At 41.5% G+C, this 15,842-nt stretch overlaps 1 protein-coding gene across 8 annotated transcripts in view; it reads right to left on the bottom strand.

The window, feature by feature from the left end:
* Window positions 1–15,842, bottom strand: part of TAFA4 (TAFA chemokine like family member 4) — a 69,635-nt gene that overhangs the window by 32,287 nt on the left and 21,506 nt on the right. For 7 of the 8 annotated variants that reach the window (XM_014270118.3, XM_074550402.1, XM_026796062.2 and 4 more), the window contains 2 exons: window positions 12,558–12,694; window positions 9,475–9,590 (listed from right to left, as the gene is read on the bottom strand). In XM_014270118.3, coding sequence (XP_014125593.1) covers window positions 9,475–9,590; window positions 12,558–12,637 — 196 coding nt within the window. In that variant the 5' untranslated portion in view covers window positions 12,638–12,694. Of the gene's footprint in view, window positions 1–9,474; window positions 9,591–12,557; window positions 12,695–14,659; window positions 14,765–15,842 lie in introns of those variants that run through there. The other variant, XM_074550403.1, reaches the window with a different exon arrangement.

Genomic DNA, 15,842 nt, shown 5'->3' with positions numbered 1-15,842 from the left:
TAAGACTCACATCCTGTTCATCCTGCAGTCCTTTCACAAAGCAAATAGCTTAAATCACCAGATTTATACAAAAAAGACTAAATAACTCTCATTGCCCCAGAGAGCACTTTGCAATTGGATTTCTACACACACTCTTACTGAAGCATGGTGTTTGTCCTTGTGATTTTCATACCAATTTCTTTTTATATTCAGAATCACTTTGTTTAATGCTTTATTTACAGTGTGTTATAACATCACTGATCCCTCCTCTGCTGGAGGCCGGTACCTGCTGCCCCTCAGCCCCAGGTTCCTTGGTGTCACCTGTGCTTCACAGTGCATGAAACCAGGGTCAGCCAGCGGATGCACAACCCCTGTGCTCTCACCTGAGACACCAGGAGCCCATTTCTTCTCTGCCCATCCCCACAGCCAAGTAGCAAACCAGTTCCTAATCACCATGCTAATATAAGAGCAGTGGCAATTAGCAATATCCTCAGTACAACCATCTGCTGAGGCCGCCACAAACCAGACACCTTCCCTCTGCTTGTCCCCTGACTGAATTCATCATTGCACAACAGACAGCTTTCCCCTGGTCAAGGAGTGACCCTGCTAATAATATTTATCATCTAACAGATCTCAGGCTGAAAGGTCATGTCATATTTCACCAAAAATATATAGTGAGCAAAACCTAATAAATAAGAATAAATGTCCTTTCTTTGCAGTGCCTTTTGACCAACTCAGCTAACAGACTCTGGACTGAGAAATGCTGGAAATGAGTTTGGGAAGGAGCTCCCCAGCCACTTGCCAGCTGTGGCAGGTGGTACCTGTGCTGGCCAGCACAGTGGTGGTGTTTAAGTGTGGTTTAAGTTTGCATAAACCACAGCTCAGGCAGGACCATCCAAACCTGACCCCTGGCTCTGTTCTGCACCTGAGACCTGTTGGTTCCCAAGACATGGAAGTGTCCACCATGCACACAAGGGTTTCATCTCCATCTCTTAAATGAGAATGATCACACTTGGCTGGTAAAGCAGGTCATGGTGCTGACAAACACCTTCTATTGCTTTGGTCTGGCTGCCAGAGGAGACATCACTGTTTATTTAGGCTGTAGGATTTGGGGCAAAGACCCTTCTCTTTCTTGGAGGGATGATACAGAGAAAATGCTGAATCACCTTTATTCCCTGATCAACTGCTCCTTCTGCAGCCCTAGCTCTTTTTAATGCTGCTTTGATGCTGTTCTGGCTACAGCCAAAAGAAAAATGGAAATGATTTTGCAAAAAACCCTACTCAGGTCTTGGGTTTGAGCCAGAATTCAGTCAATCCAAATCCCTTGATACCAGGGAAGGGTCAGGAAAATTCTTTCAAGTCAGTGCTGGATTAGATTTGTTGCCCCAGAAGAGGGCATGTTTTCAGAGTAAACTCTCTTTTCTCTCTAGCTTGGCACAAACTATCATGTGATGCAGTCTGATAAAAGGATGTTTCATCACATTAGCATAGCAGACTTATTTGTCTGTTGCAGACTAATTATCTTGGCTCCTTGTTTGGGGACTGTGGCATCCCTTGCAGTAAATTGCATTTTGCTGAGGGCAGCAATTTTACTCAATTTCTAAAGAGTGTCAACACAAAGTTGAGGGGTCTTTTGTATTTCCAAATAAAATATTAAAAATAGTGTGTGGTAGGGGGAGAAAAGGGAAAAAAGCCCATCTGTCACAGTGTTTCTGAATGAAATATCAAACTATTGCTTTTTTCCATATAATTCAAACAACATTGAACATAGATCTGATAATAAAACCCATTATATTGTCTCCATATTTCTGAAACCTTGGAAGAGGAACAAAGGCTGAAAAATTAACTCTAGGCAAGTAAATTATTAAACTCAGTTGTCAGCAGCCATTCCTAAAAACAGACAGAGTTGGACACCCAGCCAAGCAAGTGACAATCCTTGCAGAGCAATCAGACTTTCTTTCAACAATATGCATTTAGAAACACTGAAAATAAAATTATCAGCTACATTTTTTTTCCTCAGTGACACAACACTACTAACTCCAATAGAGTGCCTGCAGAGAACAGCAAGGACTTCTTTCTGCATTCAAACTCTTTTAGATGAGGAAATTTCAGTTTACTTAGTTTTGGTTGGGGTTTTTTTTAAATTTGTTTTGCTTTATTTTTTCCAGCTGGAAGAATACCAGCATCTGCTGAAAGGACTCACTGGACAGAAATCATCAGCACAGCCACAATTCATGCCAGACACTCACATTGCTGGGGTGAGTTAAGCCAACTGACATCATATGCTCTTTTCTCAAGTTATATTCTGACTTGATTTTTAACATTTTCAATAAATTATGTTTTCTAAAGACAAATCTGAGAAAATTTAGTAACATGTGTCAGTGCTGACACAGAGTCTTAAGATCTTCCTCTTTGATCTCCTCTGAAAAGGGCACCTCCAACATGGGAAGTCAGGAGAGATTTTGTGTCCCTTTCAGAGACAATCAGGGACACCATGAACAAGCAGGGTCAGTGTCTGCTCCCTCTCAGCCTTATTTGCTGTTATGCGGAAGGAAATCTCCTGGGAAAAGAATGGAAGCTGTAGGAGATGGGATATACAGAGCACAAAAGAGATTTTAAGGTTTCACACCCAATCTGAAAATAAAATAAACCCAAAAGTTGGGTTCATTTCTGAAATGTACACCTTGATACATTTGCATTTTTGCTTTACAATCATAATCTTGTTTTTGCTATCAGCTAAAACCAGCAAGTGATGCAACACCCTACAAACAGCTGTTAACACACCCCAGGTCTGCTAAAACACAGAGCCTGCCATTCCACCCCAGCTAATTTGTGACTGTTTGTACAGAAAAAAGGCATCAAAATAAATCTGCTTATTCCAAAATATTCACTATGTGTTAAGATTCTATTGGAAACACAGGTATAAAAAGAACCGGTATCAGGAGGATGCAAGTAGGAAATAAAGCTAAGGGAAATCTTGCCTCACACTTACCTGGTCATTATTTCCCACAATAAAAACATAAATCTGAAGACTGTTGACCATTTACAGACTGCAAGGCATAAGGATGATATCCATAAGGAGAAAAAATAAGTGGAAATAAAGGAAATAAATAAATAAATAAAGGCCAAACACTAAGCAACAGGACTGCTGATCCCAGAATTTTCCACTCATAACTTCTGGCATTTCTGGAGTTATTGTTAAAGATTGCCACCCTGGAAGATAATGAATGTCAGGTGCAGCTTCCATGTCCAGTGTGATGAGGAGAGATTACCCTGCTGAAGCCTACAAGACATCTTTAATCTCCTGATTTAGAATCCATTGTCTGCTATCAGTTGTCACTCTCCTGAAGGAATGCAAGGATGCTGCCAAACACTGAAAAGCAGCAGCAGCAAAGGGCTACCAGCAGCAATCCTGAGGTGCTCTGCCAGCAAAACACTTAAATGTTAGTAAAAAAAAAAAAAAATTCCATTGCCAGGTTCTTCCATTATTAATTAATAACGGTTTCCAAGAAGTGCTTGCTCAAAGATGCCCTTGAAACCGGGCACATCAGCACCACAAACTTTCAAAGTTAAAGTTGAGGGGCAGCTCTCTGGAGGGAGAGCACTGTGCTTGGCACCAGAGCAGAGCTGGGCACTCCAGAGTGGGAGTGGAGCAGGCACAGCTGCCCATGCCTGATGCCACAGCCAAGGATGACACAGATCTCCTGCTCTTCAACACAAGGTGAGTATTTTGTACCCACCCACAGCCAGGTGGGCAAATGAAACCCACCAGGAGAGTAATCCCTCCCTGGCAGCCTCTGAGCCTCCCTTCACCAGGCAGACAGACAAGAACAGACAGCCTAAATAAATCACCAGAAACTGCTGCTCATTGCCATGGGCATTCATTCAGGCCTGGGCAGCCACCCATTTGGGATGAAAGGCCTCACAATTACACAGAAATGGGACTGTAATTCTGGGGCAGGCTCTGCCCTGCTGTCACAATCAATGTTAACTGGAAGGCTGTGGCAGTGCAGCCCAGCCAGTGAGCACAGAGCTGGGGATCAATAGAAGAACAGACCCTAAAAGAGTTCCCATCCTTCAAAAAGGCAGTGATTTGCCAATGGTGAATTCTGTGAGTGACTGCTTTTAGCTTTAATAAAATCATAACTATGGAGTTTAACTTTTCTGCTGAGACACATCTGGAGTGGGCTGGAAACTAAATCACAGAAGAATCAAACTCCCACTTCAGTGGGGTCAGGACTTCATCTTAGGCAGGTCTTTTAATCATTTCAGAGCAAGGAACTGATGCAAGTCCTTTACATCTCAATCTCTTGCCTTCATCACTCTGGCATCCATCCTCCCAAGGACTCAGCAGGCTGACCTCCATGGAAACCCAGAACAGAGCTTTTTGTTGCATCACTTCACTCAAGTGAACACCAAGGACAAGATCTTTTCCATTCTATTTGTGGATTTACACTTATCCAACCATTTCTGTCTCACACTAGCACAAGACAATCCATTTGCAAGGTAATATTTTTTTCTGTTATCAGATCTAAGTTTGGGAGAAGTAGGTTTAAAAGAAAAGACACAGAGTAAAGAAAGCTTTCCTGGTTAGAATTTTGGTCAATGGAATATAAAGATTATCATTTACAGCAGGTGGCAGCTATGTAAAAAAAAATGATGGTATCAATGTAAAATGGACAAAATAAAGACAATATTTTCACAAGCTTTCCCCAATGGCTTTAAAATAAGGTCACTTTGATACTGCAGGAAGAGTTTGGTATCAGCCTCCTGCTCTACAGTTTGACAAACTGGGCTTGACCATTTGTATTAAATGAGACTCTTTTTTATTATAGAATTTCCCTCCCACTTTTGAAACAATGACATTTGAAACACAACTCATGCACATTTAAAAGTTTGTCTGTAATTCTCCCCCTCCCACCCCTCAGCTCCCAGGAATACACAAATATTTCCATATGCAATCACATTCCACATAGTTAAAATGTGCATTCTTGGAAAATGACACCAGAAGCTACATTTTACTCTATTAAAAAAAAAATCAACACTGAATTGTTACTGGTAACATAGCTATGCATCTAATTTGAAGACATTCTCAAAGTCTGTCATACATATCAAAAGCTCTCATTGTTATTTAGAGAAAAAAAATTAAAATGGAAAATAAATATTTCTTATACTTTTTTCTCCACAAAAATAAGTGCACCAGCAAACTTCACACTGAGAATTCTGCTCCTTTTTGTCTTAAAGGGAACCTATTTCTCAAGTGAATTGCCTTCCCTACCTTATTACTTGAAGAGATTACAGTCAGGGCTGTATATTGCAGCCACTCTGTATTTAGAAAGCTGGGTAATAAACCACATAAATAGCACACTGAATAAAACATTAAGACATAAAAGGAGTTAAATAGAACAAAGGGCTAAAGCTTATTGTGCAGTAACCATGCCCGACCCGTGGAAATACAGAAAACTCATAATTCTAGTTAGCAAAACGCAGAGTTGGGATTTAAATCAGGAGGAAGCCGGTGGTGGGTGAGTGCTGGAGCCCCTTGCACAGCCTTGCAGGGCCCTCTGGTGGAAACAGGAATCCATCTCACGGCTGCCCAGCAGCACTGCCAGGAAAAACGATGCTCCAGCCCCAAAATAAAGGGACAGCAAGCAGCATGGGTTTTCCCTGTTTTCTTAAAAGCAGCAATATTTCTAATATGAAGCTGAATTTTTCAGCTCTACTTTAAGGAGATTAAATCCTGGAGCCTGTGTAAGTAAGGGATTTTTCTTCTGACTCCAGTGGGAGCAGAGTCTGTCTATAAAGCCCTGGAAGTAGAGAAAAGAAGTCCTTAAAGTTGTGAAAAACAGCAGTAATGTGGAACATTCTGCCCAAAAATTTAGACCCTTCAGCAAAGCTGGAAGCATTGCAGGTGAGCATCACCACATAAATCAGTCTCCAAAAAGCCAGGTAATTCATGGCAGAAACTGCTCAGCTGGCTGTGCCAGCTCAGGGTCTGCAGGGCCAGCCCTCACAAGAGCTGACCTGAAAAAATGTCTTCTCAATGCTTCTTCATTTGTGGCTTTGAGCAGTGAGGTGGAAACAAACCTTTTCTGGTGCTAAATGTATGTTGCTTCATCCAGAACAGCATGGAATTGATCATTATATTGGTATTAGGTACTCAAAAAGCCTGAAATACTGCCTTTTTAAAAAAAAAAAAAAAAAAAAGTAAAACTGGTGCTTATGCTTCCCTTAGTTATTGTCCGGGCAAAAGAGAAACTCTTCAGAAGGCATTCAGAGCAACAAAGTCAGATTAATATTCTCATGTTTCTTCTCCACACAGGTATACATGGGGCTGCTAAAATAATCTGCACAAGCAGCAGCTTCAATGATCCAAAAATGGCATTTTTAATGATCTAATGGTGATGAGAAGGAAAATTTCTCCTTTGTCTTTTGCCTCTGTCAGTCAGGGCAATCACTGTTCCAATGAAAAACAGGCTGCAGTCCCCAAGCTGGATTCAAGATGCAAACTGCTCCAAAGCAAGGCAGGATTGAACATTTCTCCTCTGACAGGTATTTCAGGGGATATTTGCAGTGAATATTTCACAGAGCAAAAGAAAGAACCAGGTCTGTCTTACACTTCATTCCAGGGAAGAACCTCCATTGTCAAAGGGATTTCTCAATGTCATTCTCTCCCACTTTTCAGGAGCAGGATGGCTCTTGGGTCCATAAGATCCAGTCTCTGTCCCTGCCTGAATAGGGCACACAGCTGCCAAATGTGATTTTTTCAGGCATCATCTAGCATGACCTAGGTCAATAATTGTCTTTTCCCAGATTAGGCTCCTTTAAAATGGCAGCATTTTGAAAAGAAGAAGTCGATTCCCACTTTTCATCTTAAATTCTCTTGTCTGCTCCTAGTTAACAAAGTTTCTTAGCTGTAGTGAGCACACACTTATTTAAAGGTGCTGATGATGTCGAGTAAATTATTTGAAACACACTGATTGTCAGGAGCAGACACAACCTGCTCTCAAAAACCAGCTCCTCTCAAAGCACCCCGGGTTGGGCTCCTCACACCTCCCAGCTCAGCAGTACCTGTCAGGGGACAGATGCTGGACCTAAAGGACAAAGCCCTTGCTGAACCCAAGCCTTGGATTCATCCCTCTAATGTGCTTCAGGACATTTTACTTTGAAAAATGGGAATGCTGCCTATTGACTGCAAAAATTTTATCTCAATTGCTATCCAAGAACATGCTAATTTGTATGAAATAAATGAGGCTAATTATTTGCTTTCCACAAAACAGGCTCTGCTAAAAGCTCTGAATTATTTGTTTTCCTGATGAACAAGGCAGCACCTTGCTCACATAATGGATTCCATCAGAGATTTGATTATCCATTAGAAGGGCAATCTATGTGTTGTGTCAGGCAGCAAAGATAAGATGGGGCTGGGAAATGCAGATCCCTTGAGAATAGATCCCTAAATTCTCTGTGGTGCCAAGATTCAGATTTAGGGAGCTGGAGAATCAGAAATGGGATCACTGCTTCATTTACCACATGGAATCAAAGAGGGATGGGGGTCACTTCAGTGTGCAAAGGAGGGAAACTCACACCTGGGGAAGAACAGGACACTACAGTCTAAAAAGGTGCATGAAGGCTCCAGCTTCAAGGGGGTCCATTTGGAAAACAGCTCCACAGCTGGACCAAGCTATTGATGAGGAGCAGAACCTTCTTTTAGCTCACCAGAGAAATCACAGCACACAAACATACTTGAAGTTAAGCAACTTGACTGTGTTTGTGGTACCTCTGATAAGGTGCAAAGAATTCCTGGTATCAATTTAAGGTATGCTCTCAAGTAGTCCAAAATTTCATGTAAAAAATATTGTAATGATTCACATAATACACTGTGTTCATCATACAAGCCCACAATACAATATCACTGCTGCCTTATTACAGGTATTTCCCTTAGGTATACAGGCAAAGTGCATCTTGAAAGGACAAAAATAACATTTCTTCTGACATGACCACTCCCCAAATGACAGAGGCTGCTCTTCTCCAGGTTTGTCCAGAGTCAGCTCTGAAATGCTCTGCTGTTAACTGGTGATTGTGCACAGACCCCCTTCCTCATAGAAGGGGCACAACTCATTCCCAGAGCAGCAACGTGGGTCATCCTCCACCACTGCATGCACTGGAGTCACTCCTCAGGCTTTTGCCTCTCAGTCCAGTTACTTTCCACAAACTGTGGCTGTCTTTTACAGCAAACAGAGTGCTGCCCAGCCAGAGAAAGCAGAGCTGGTGATGGGGGAAGGCAAGGAGGAGTTTTGTAGCTCTCACAGACACAGCCGCTACGTGCAGGTCAGTCAGTCCTGCCTGCCAGTTCTGGAGATATTTTGGTGAGCACAGGAGGAGCCTTTAGCTCCTGCCCAGACAGCCACTGGAAGCAGCCAGGAGAGAGATCAATAGTTTGTCTCTCCTGGAGGATGGAGCCTCTACCAAATGCATCCTCACTTCCCAGCCCTGAGGGGAGTGGATGCTAACATTAGACCTGGACCCACAGGAGTCTGGCTCAGATCTGAGGACATCACACGTGGATTCGAGGTGTAACACCTGATTTAGGGGCACATCACAGAGAGGAACACTTGCAGAAATCCCCAAGCCATGAAGCTGACTATGGTGCTGAGAACAGACCCATTGTGGGGTTTGCAGCCAGACTTTTGATCTCTCCTGAAGAGCAGCTCTGACAGGGGGTATTTTGTTACCTTACCTCTCTCTAGTGGGATCAAAGGTGGCACAGTCTTAGCACAGCTATCCCATTTTATTCAAGACTTGCACTGGTACATCTTCTCTTTTTGCTTTCAAGCTGATGTCTGCAAGATCCTACCAGAGATGTTGCCACAAAAATCCAGGCTGGAAGTCAATCCAGCTTGTTCTGAGCTTTTTCTGGCATTTAGAATATGATAACCCATCCTGCCTGGTAGGTATTTCCCTACTACAATAGTCCATCCCTTAAAAGCAAGATCTTTGTTTTCCTCATTATGCCAGTTAGGAAAAGGAGGAGAGTATCAGAGGCTGATCTAAGCACAGGTCAGAATTTGTGTCAGTCAGTGGGAGAAATGGCTAACATGAGTCTGAGGGCTTCGATTTATTGCCCACCACTGCTGTAAAGTCAGTTGATAACAACAGGATTAAGAGGGTGAAGATAAAGATACATTTCAGAATGCTTTTGGATAAGGACAAAGCAAAATGACACAAACAAATGCCAAAGACCTAGCAGTCATGAAGTCACTCCAAAAACCTCCTGGCGAGCTTCAGTACATAAATAACTAGTGAAAAGCCATGAACATTTACAATAACTCTTCTTTTTTTTCTTCCTTGTTGGTGGTGTATTTTTAACCTATTGCACTGATTATAACATGCTGTCAACAGCCTCATCAATTATCCATTGCTAGAAAGTGGGCTCTAACATGCTGCAAGTGGTATTAATTGGTCTCAGTAGCACATAATGAGTTTAAAAGCTCCTACCTGTGTGCCCCCGGGGATGGTGACTAGAGGCGGACAACAATTTACAGCAGACCATTAACACATAGAGCAGAAAGAGCCAGTCAGACAGAAGCATTGATTTGGCACAGAATCTCATCCTGGAGGCAGAAAAGGAAGCAGTTGAGTGAAAGAACAATGCAAGTAGGGAATAACATAAAAACAATGTGGGGAAGGAAAAGCTGAAGGGATGCTGAAGAATAACTGATGTGGGTTATTGCAAGGCAACACTCACAAAATCATATTCATTACTTGGTTGGGATCAATTCTTTGTTAAGGACATTTTAAAATTAGAAGGAATGTCTACCACACATCACATTACCCACAAACACATGTTTATAATAACACATTATGAGTGCCATGCAGTTGTATGAATCTGAGATGAGGGATGGGTTCTTTTTTCTTTTATCAAGATCCAGCCAGATTCAAAGTTAAACACACACATTTATAAGTTGTGCTACTATTTTTAAACTGCACCTCTCCCAATGACAGAAAAAAAAAAGTCATTTTTACTTAACACTTCTCAGGATATATATTTACTAAATAAATATATAATAATCTACTGTAATATAATATATAATTTACTGTAGCCTTGCACAGTTCTGGGCTGGGTCTCCCCAACACACAATTTGGGAGATTTCCTGGAGATCACCCAAATATTTACTGAGGGTAAAACCCTCATGAAGCAGCACCTCAGTCAAACGTGCAAGAACTCACTTCTCTGTGTTGGAAACTGCATTTCAGAAAATATTTGCTCTAAAGAAGGTGTTGTTACTCTTATTCATGTTATTCTTAGAACTAAGATCCCAAATCCTCCTTCATTTTTCTGCAAATATCTAGAATTAAATCCCTCAATAGCTTATGTTATGCCATTCATCATACAGAAAGGGAATCTAATCATCTTTATAAACTGAGTTATGATGATTTATTGCTTGTATGATACATAAATGGGCGTTATGTACTTGAACCCTTAGATACTGTGTTCCACAATTTCAGCAAATTCTGCAAGCAGGAATACATCAAATTAATTAAAGGCAATTTATAGATTTGCATAAATTGAAGCAAATGCTGTTTTCATGGTGGTGACGTTAGTCTGCAGCTAATCAGCATGCTGGGATTTGGGCAAGCCTATCATGAGTTTATTTCCACCAAAAAGTCCTTTGGGAACTGCTTTTCCTCTGCAGATTCCAGTTCTGAGTCTTTTCTACAACAAAATTATCTGTCTATCTTGAAAATACCTAAGACTACTCAGCTAATCCAGTGTTCAAGTGCTGAATTTAAAAAAAGAAATCCCAAGCAACACATGCCTTAGACAGCTCTATTGTCACAGCCAGGTGACACACTTGGATGTTGTTTAAATTTGATAAACATCCACCAATGAAACCAAAACAGAGGCCTTGTTTTCTCTCTTAAAATTGCTCACACAATTTCCCTTTTCACACTTTGCAGAACAATATTTTTTCTCTAATTGCAAATGTTGATAAAGCCAAAAAAATTTAAAATGGACTTATTGATATCAAAAGTTAAGAGACCAGAAGCCTGCTGCATGTAAATATATTTTAGCAACAAATTCTGGTTTACACTGTAGAAAGATATACATTGGTGCAAACCCCAGCACCATCAGCCTACAATTTATTTTTTTTAAATTACATAAATATTGCAAAAAAAAATCAGCTCACCATGTCTAGATTTCAGAGAATGAAAATTACATGTGAAGAAGCCACACTTTAAGCACTGATTTGGCAAGAGGGTATCTTTTCTGGCTTTAAGAAGATGCTCTGTTTTGAGCCCAATATATTTCCATGCTGAATATAGGAACAAACACCCTGCTGGCCTTTTACAGCTGTGCATAGGAGACTTCTGTGAGCATGAATCAAGCCCAGCAGATAAAGACATCACTGCTCCTCACCCACCCTGTAAGAGCCCTCTCCTGGAGCACTCCCAGGCTAATTCAGAGCAGCTGAACCAAATTCACCTCTTGCATGCAGCTGAACCCATAATGTCACTGCAGCTAATGGGATTGAGGCACTGTGAAACCAGCATAAATGTCACTATTGCTCTTGGTCCAGTATTAGCCTAGGAAAACTGCCTGGTAAGTTCTAAAATCACTGTACCATTTCACATTTTGGTCATCCAAATCTTTCCCAGGTGACTAAACCCTTTTTTTTTTTTCTTTAGGAGAGAGCTGAATTTAACCTTAGTTTTCAAAACACACAGGTTACAGCTCATGAACAGGATGTCATCATCTGCTCAGCTTCCAACCCCATCCTTCTGTTGCTCTAAATGCAAATACTCAGATCTGATCCAAGTTCTGGTGTCACTCTGATGTGTCACTCTGATGTGTCACCATGAAGACACAAACCTTCCTCCAGCTTTCCTGTGGAATTAAACACCCCTTAAACACTGCTCAGGCATTCTGAACATGCCATTTCTGCTGGGAGGTGGTGAAGGGGCAGGTGTGATGATGGACAGGTCCCAAATAATGCATCATATGCTCAACAGTCGCTGTTCCAGCACTTTATTGGACCCAGGTGTTCCCACCACTCCCAGTGCAGCAGCTAAACTGGTCTCAGTGGAAATAGTCTTGTACTATTTCCAAAAGTTTTCCCCAGCTGAGTTTGACTCTTTTGAGACATTAAACAAGGAATGTGAAACCAGGGCTCATCAGGTTAACAGGGTAACCTCAGCCCTGAGTAAGGACATTCAATTCCAGGAAGAAGTGTATCACCACAAAGCATCCACTCGCTCCTGTCCAAACTGAAAGGCTGCTAAAAGCATCCAGTGCCATCCAAAGGACACATCTGCAGGCTTTATTCTGCCTTGCAGGTAGACAGGACACAAGTTTTCAGCCTGCTAATGTAAAGAAATACAAGAGGATCTTTGAAAAGGCAGGGAAAAAATGAAATTTGGCAGACAGATGCAGCAAGGGGTGCTGAGCCCTTCAGCGTCAGTGGGCTGCTGCTTTCAGAAATGTCAAGCCTTCATTCTCTATTGGATTCAAGTGGATATTGTTGCTAACCAGAACAGAGAATCTTCAGTGTCATTTGAAAGATAAAAAGTGCTCTTACCTTGGGGACTTTGCAAGAATTTTGTTCCAGTCAAACACAATTATTTCAGTGTGTTTTTCATAGTTATTCCAGATTCCCATTTGCAGCAGCAAATAAGCCTTTCTGCATCTCAGAATTTTTTCTTTCACTTCGGGGACCTAGAAAGAAAGCCACATTACACTGCAATTAACGTCTGCAAAGGTGCTGTAAAACACATCTTTGTTCCCAAAATCTTAGTTTCACAGTGCCATCTACAGTGCAATCCGGGACCAAAGGCAGCAGGTTTATTTCTCTTTTCTTTCTGAGAGCACAGAGAGGCTGTGGTGAGGCAGCTTTGGGGTTTCATTACATTAACCAAAGGCAGAGTTTGCTGTTCATGGGGTTGCAAACAGAATGTGAGCAGCTCTCTGGGGTCTCTCCACCCAACACCCAAGAGTTTGAAGCAGAGATTATTAAAAACAGTGGGGAAAATCTGTCATTGTCTTCATAAAAACTTGGCCCAGGCCCTGTGCCTGCCTCAGCAGAGAGGGTCACACCCACAGGACAGTGTCTGGGGCTATGTATTATTGCACCCTCTGACCCTGCTGCCTCTCCTGGTAAGCTCTAAAATCTGTGTACCATTTCAGGTTTTGGTCACGCAAATCTTTCCCAGGTGACTGAACCTTTTTTTTTTTTTTTAACCTTAGTTTTCTTGGCCTCTCCACAATAAACACACAGGTTACAGCTGATGCTGAAACCCAGGAGTTACACTTTGAAATCTCCACATGGAAGCACTTTCACAGCAGCTCTGACACGTTCTGCAGAATGAGGAGCTCAAACACTCCATTTTATAGACACTCAGGCCTCTTTGCTTTTGTTGTTTATATTTGTTCTCCCACTTCCATCCCTGGGCACAACTTGACCTTCTGCTACTGAAAACATGACACAGAGCAATTTGTGAGTGGTAATAATGTGGTCTTCACTAGACAGCAATCCCAACCTTTTCTTGTCTTACCCACCATTCTTTGCATTTCACTCCTCCTTTGATCAATTAGAAATTTGCTTTTATAGACACAAAATTACAGCACCAAACTGGAGGGCAGAGCTGTCTGGGGTCATAAAAGCACATAAAACTCCTTTCAGAGCTCAGGACAGGAAAGCCCCTGCACAACACACTCATGGAATCACAGAACCTTCCAATCACAGGTTGGAAGGGACCTTAAAGCTCATCTTGTTCCAAACCATGGGCAAGGACACCTTCCACTGGACCAGGCTGCTCAAAGCCCCATCCAACCTGGCCCTAACAGCTCCTTTTTGTTCAGAATGCCATGAGAAAATAGAGTAATTGCTGGAATTAAAGAGGTGCCAGGCTAGCAATCTATAATTAATCACATTTTGCTCTCTTTGCTTTCCAATGTGGAGTTCCAGGCTGAGCCAAAACCAGCATTTCTATCAAATCAGCAGTAGATATCAAAACAAAATGTAGGCAAAGAGTTGTCTTAAGAAAAAGCACTACCATCCTGCATTCATCCTTTCTTCCACAAATACACATAAAATAAAAATAAAAATAAAAATAAAAATAAAAATAAAAATAAAAATAAAAATAAAACAAGAGTGTGCCTCAAAAGACCTATTAAGAAGGAGCAAACAAACAGGATTTTCAATACAGCATTGACTGACTGAAACGGTTATGTGGTACATTTTTACCCATTTCATAATAGGACAGGTAGATAAATACACTCTTACAGTGCTCTTGAAGAAATCAATACTGCAGTACACTAACTTGGGGTTTAGTGCTTATCTGTTCCATAATTTTTATTAGAGAGGAAAATAAAACCCCGTGCAGATGCAGCTGCAGGTAAATACAAACATCAGTGGAACCTGCTCTGTAAACACATGTTAAACACTGGTAAAAGGCAAGGGAGTATTGATTAGTCCAACTCATCCTAATTAAGTGGATGCACTGAAAGTGACAGATGATACCTCCACCTGCATATCTCCAGGCTTTCTGATGCCTTCCAGGCAGAGATATTTCTTTAAAAAATAGAGTTGTATTAGGGGAGATTAAGGCAAACTCCTGAAACCAGCTTCAGCTGGTTTATGTCAATAAAGGAGACAGATCAGAACAGAAACAAGAGGCTCACCTGGTTAAGAGCTGTAAAAGGAATTCCAGGCTTTTGATGGCAGAAGCATGCTTTGTGTGTGCTCTGTGAACAGTGGGTTTAGCTGCTGGCCCTGTCTTGTCTCAGGGTGACACATTACTCTGGAAAACAGAGCTGTTTGTTTGTTTTTATACAGTGAGCTCTGCCCAGTGAGCAGCTGAACTCCACCTCCATCTCCAGCAAAGATGTACAAAAGAAGGAAGAGGGAATTGGAGAGGAGAAAAGTTCCATTTTGAGTATTTATGCATGGGCTGGCCATGAGCAGCTCCTGCTTTGCACAGGAGTTCCTCAGAGGTTACACCACTCCCCTGGGTCAGTATTTAGGGCAAATGAAGATTGTGGGATCAGGGATTTGGAGGGAATTGCAATGGTCAGGGCTGCTGCACAATCTGCTCCCTGTGCCTCTGCACTTGAGTAAAATGGGTATAAACAGCATTTCCCTGTGCCAGGGAAGAGTTTCAAGAACAGAAACAATAAAGGTCTAAAGTTATTTGAAAACTGTATAGGCACTGTATAATTCCTTTGACAGATGGAATAAGATAACACTTTAAATTAGGTACATTTCCTAACCAATATTTACATGTTGTAAAATACTTTTTATGGCTACTTTCTGCAAAGAATAAATTACCAAACCATTTTGTGCCATCTTTTATAATAAGCTATTAAATAATTTAGAAAACCTCCTTTCATTAAATATTTAAAAGGCCTTAATTTCTCCATTCTGAATAATTCCTCACTTAAAATACAACTGTGCATCTCTTAAAGTCTCCTCTTCTGTAAAGCAAGGGGTGAGAAGGAAAGAAATTTGGGGGCCATGTGCTGTTTAGGGGATTTTCCAGCCTGACTTTAACCCCAATGTCAGCCTGGCCAAACTCTTATCTCACACTGAATAAAGGACAAAGGGAAAATAGAGCAATATCTGACATTTCTTAGAGGAGGGCAGAAAGTACAGCAAGTACACTGTGTGTATTTGAAAACTGCTGCTGTTGAGGGGAGCTAGAGACAAAAGAGAGAGCTAAAGCAAACACCTACACACTGGCTGACCAACCCAGAACACATTTTGGGGCTAAATCACTACACACAGTTATTCAGTGACAGTACTAGAAGGGGGTGTATAAAAAAGAGGAAGAGCAACTTTTTACACAGGCAAGTGTAAAAAAGGGGG

The sequence above is a fragment of the Zonotrichia albicollis genome, chromosome 12 (genome assembly GCF_047830755.1).
Source record: "Zonotrichia albicollis isolate bZonAlb1 chromosome 12, bZonAlb1.hap1, whole genome shotgun sequence".
NCBI classification, from domain to species: domain Eukaryota; kingdom Metazoa; phylum Chordata; class Aves; order Passeriformes; family Passerellidae; genus Zonotrichia; species Zonotrichia albicollis.
Note: the sequence above shows the minus strand (reverse complement) of the source record. Positions and strands in the feature narration are given on the sequence as shown.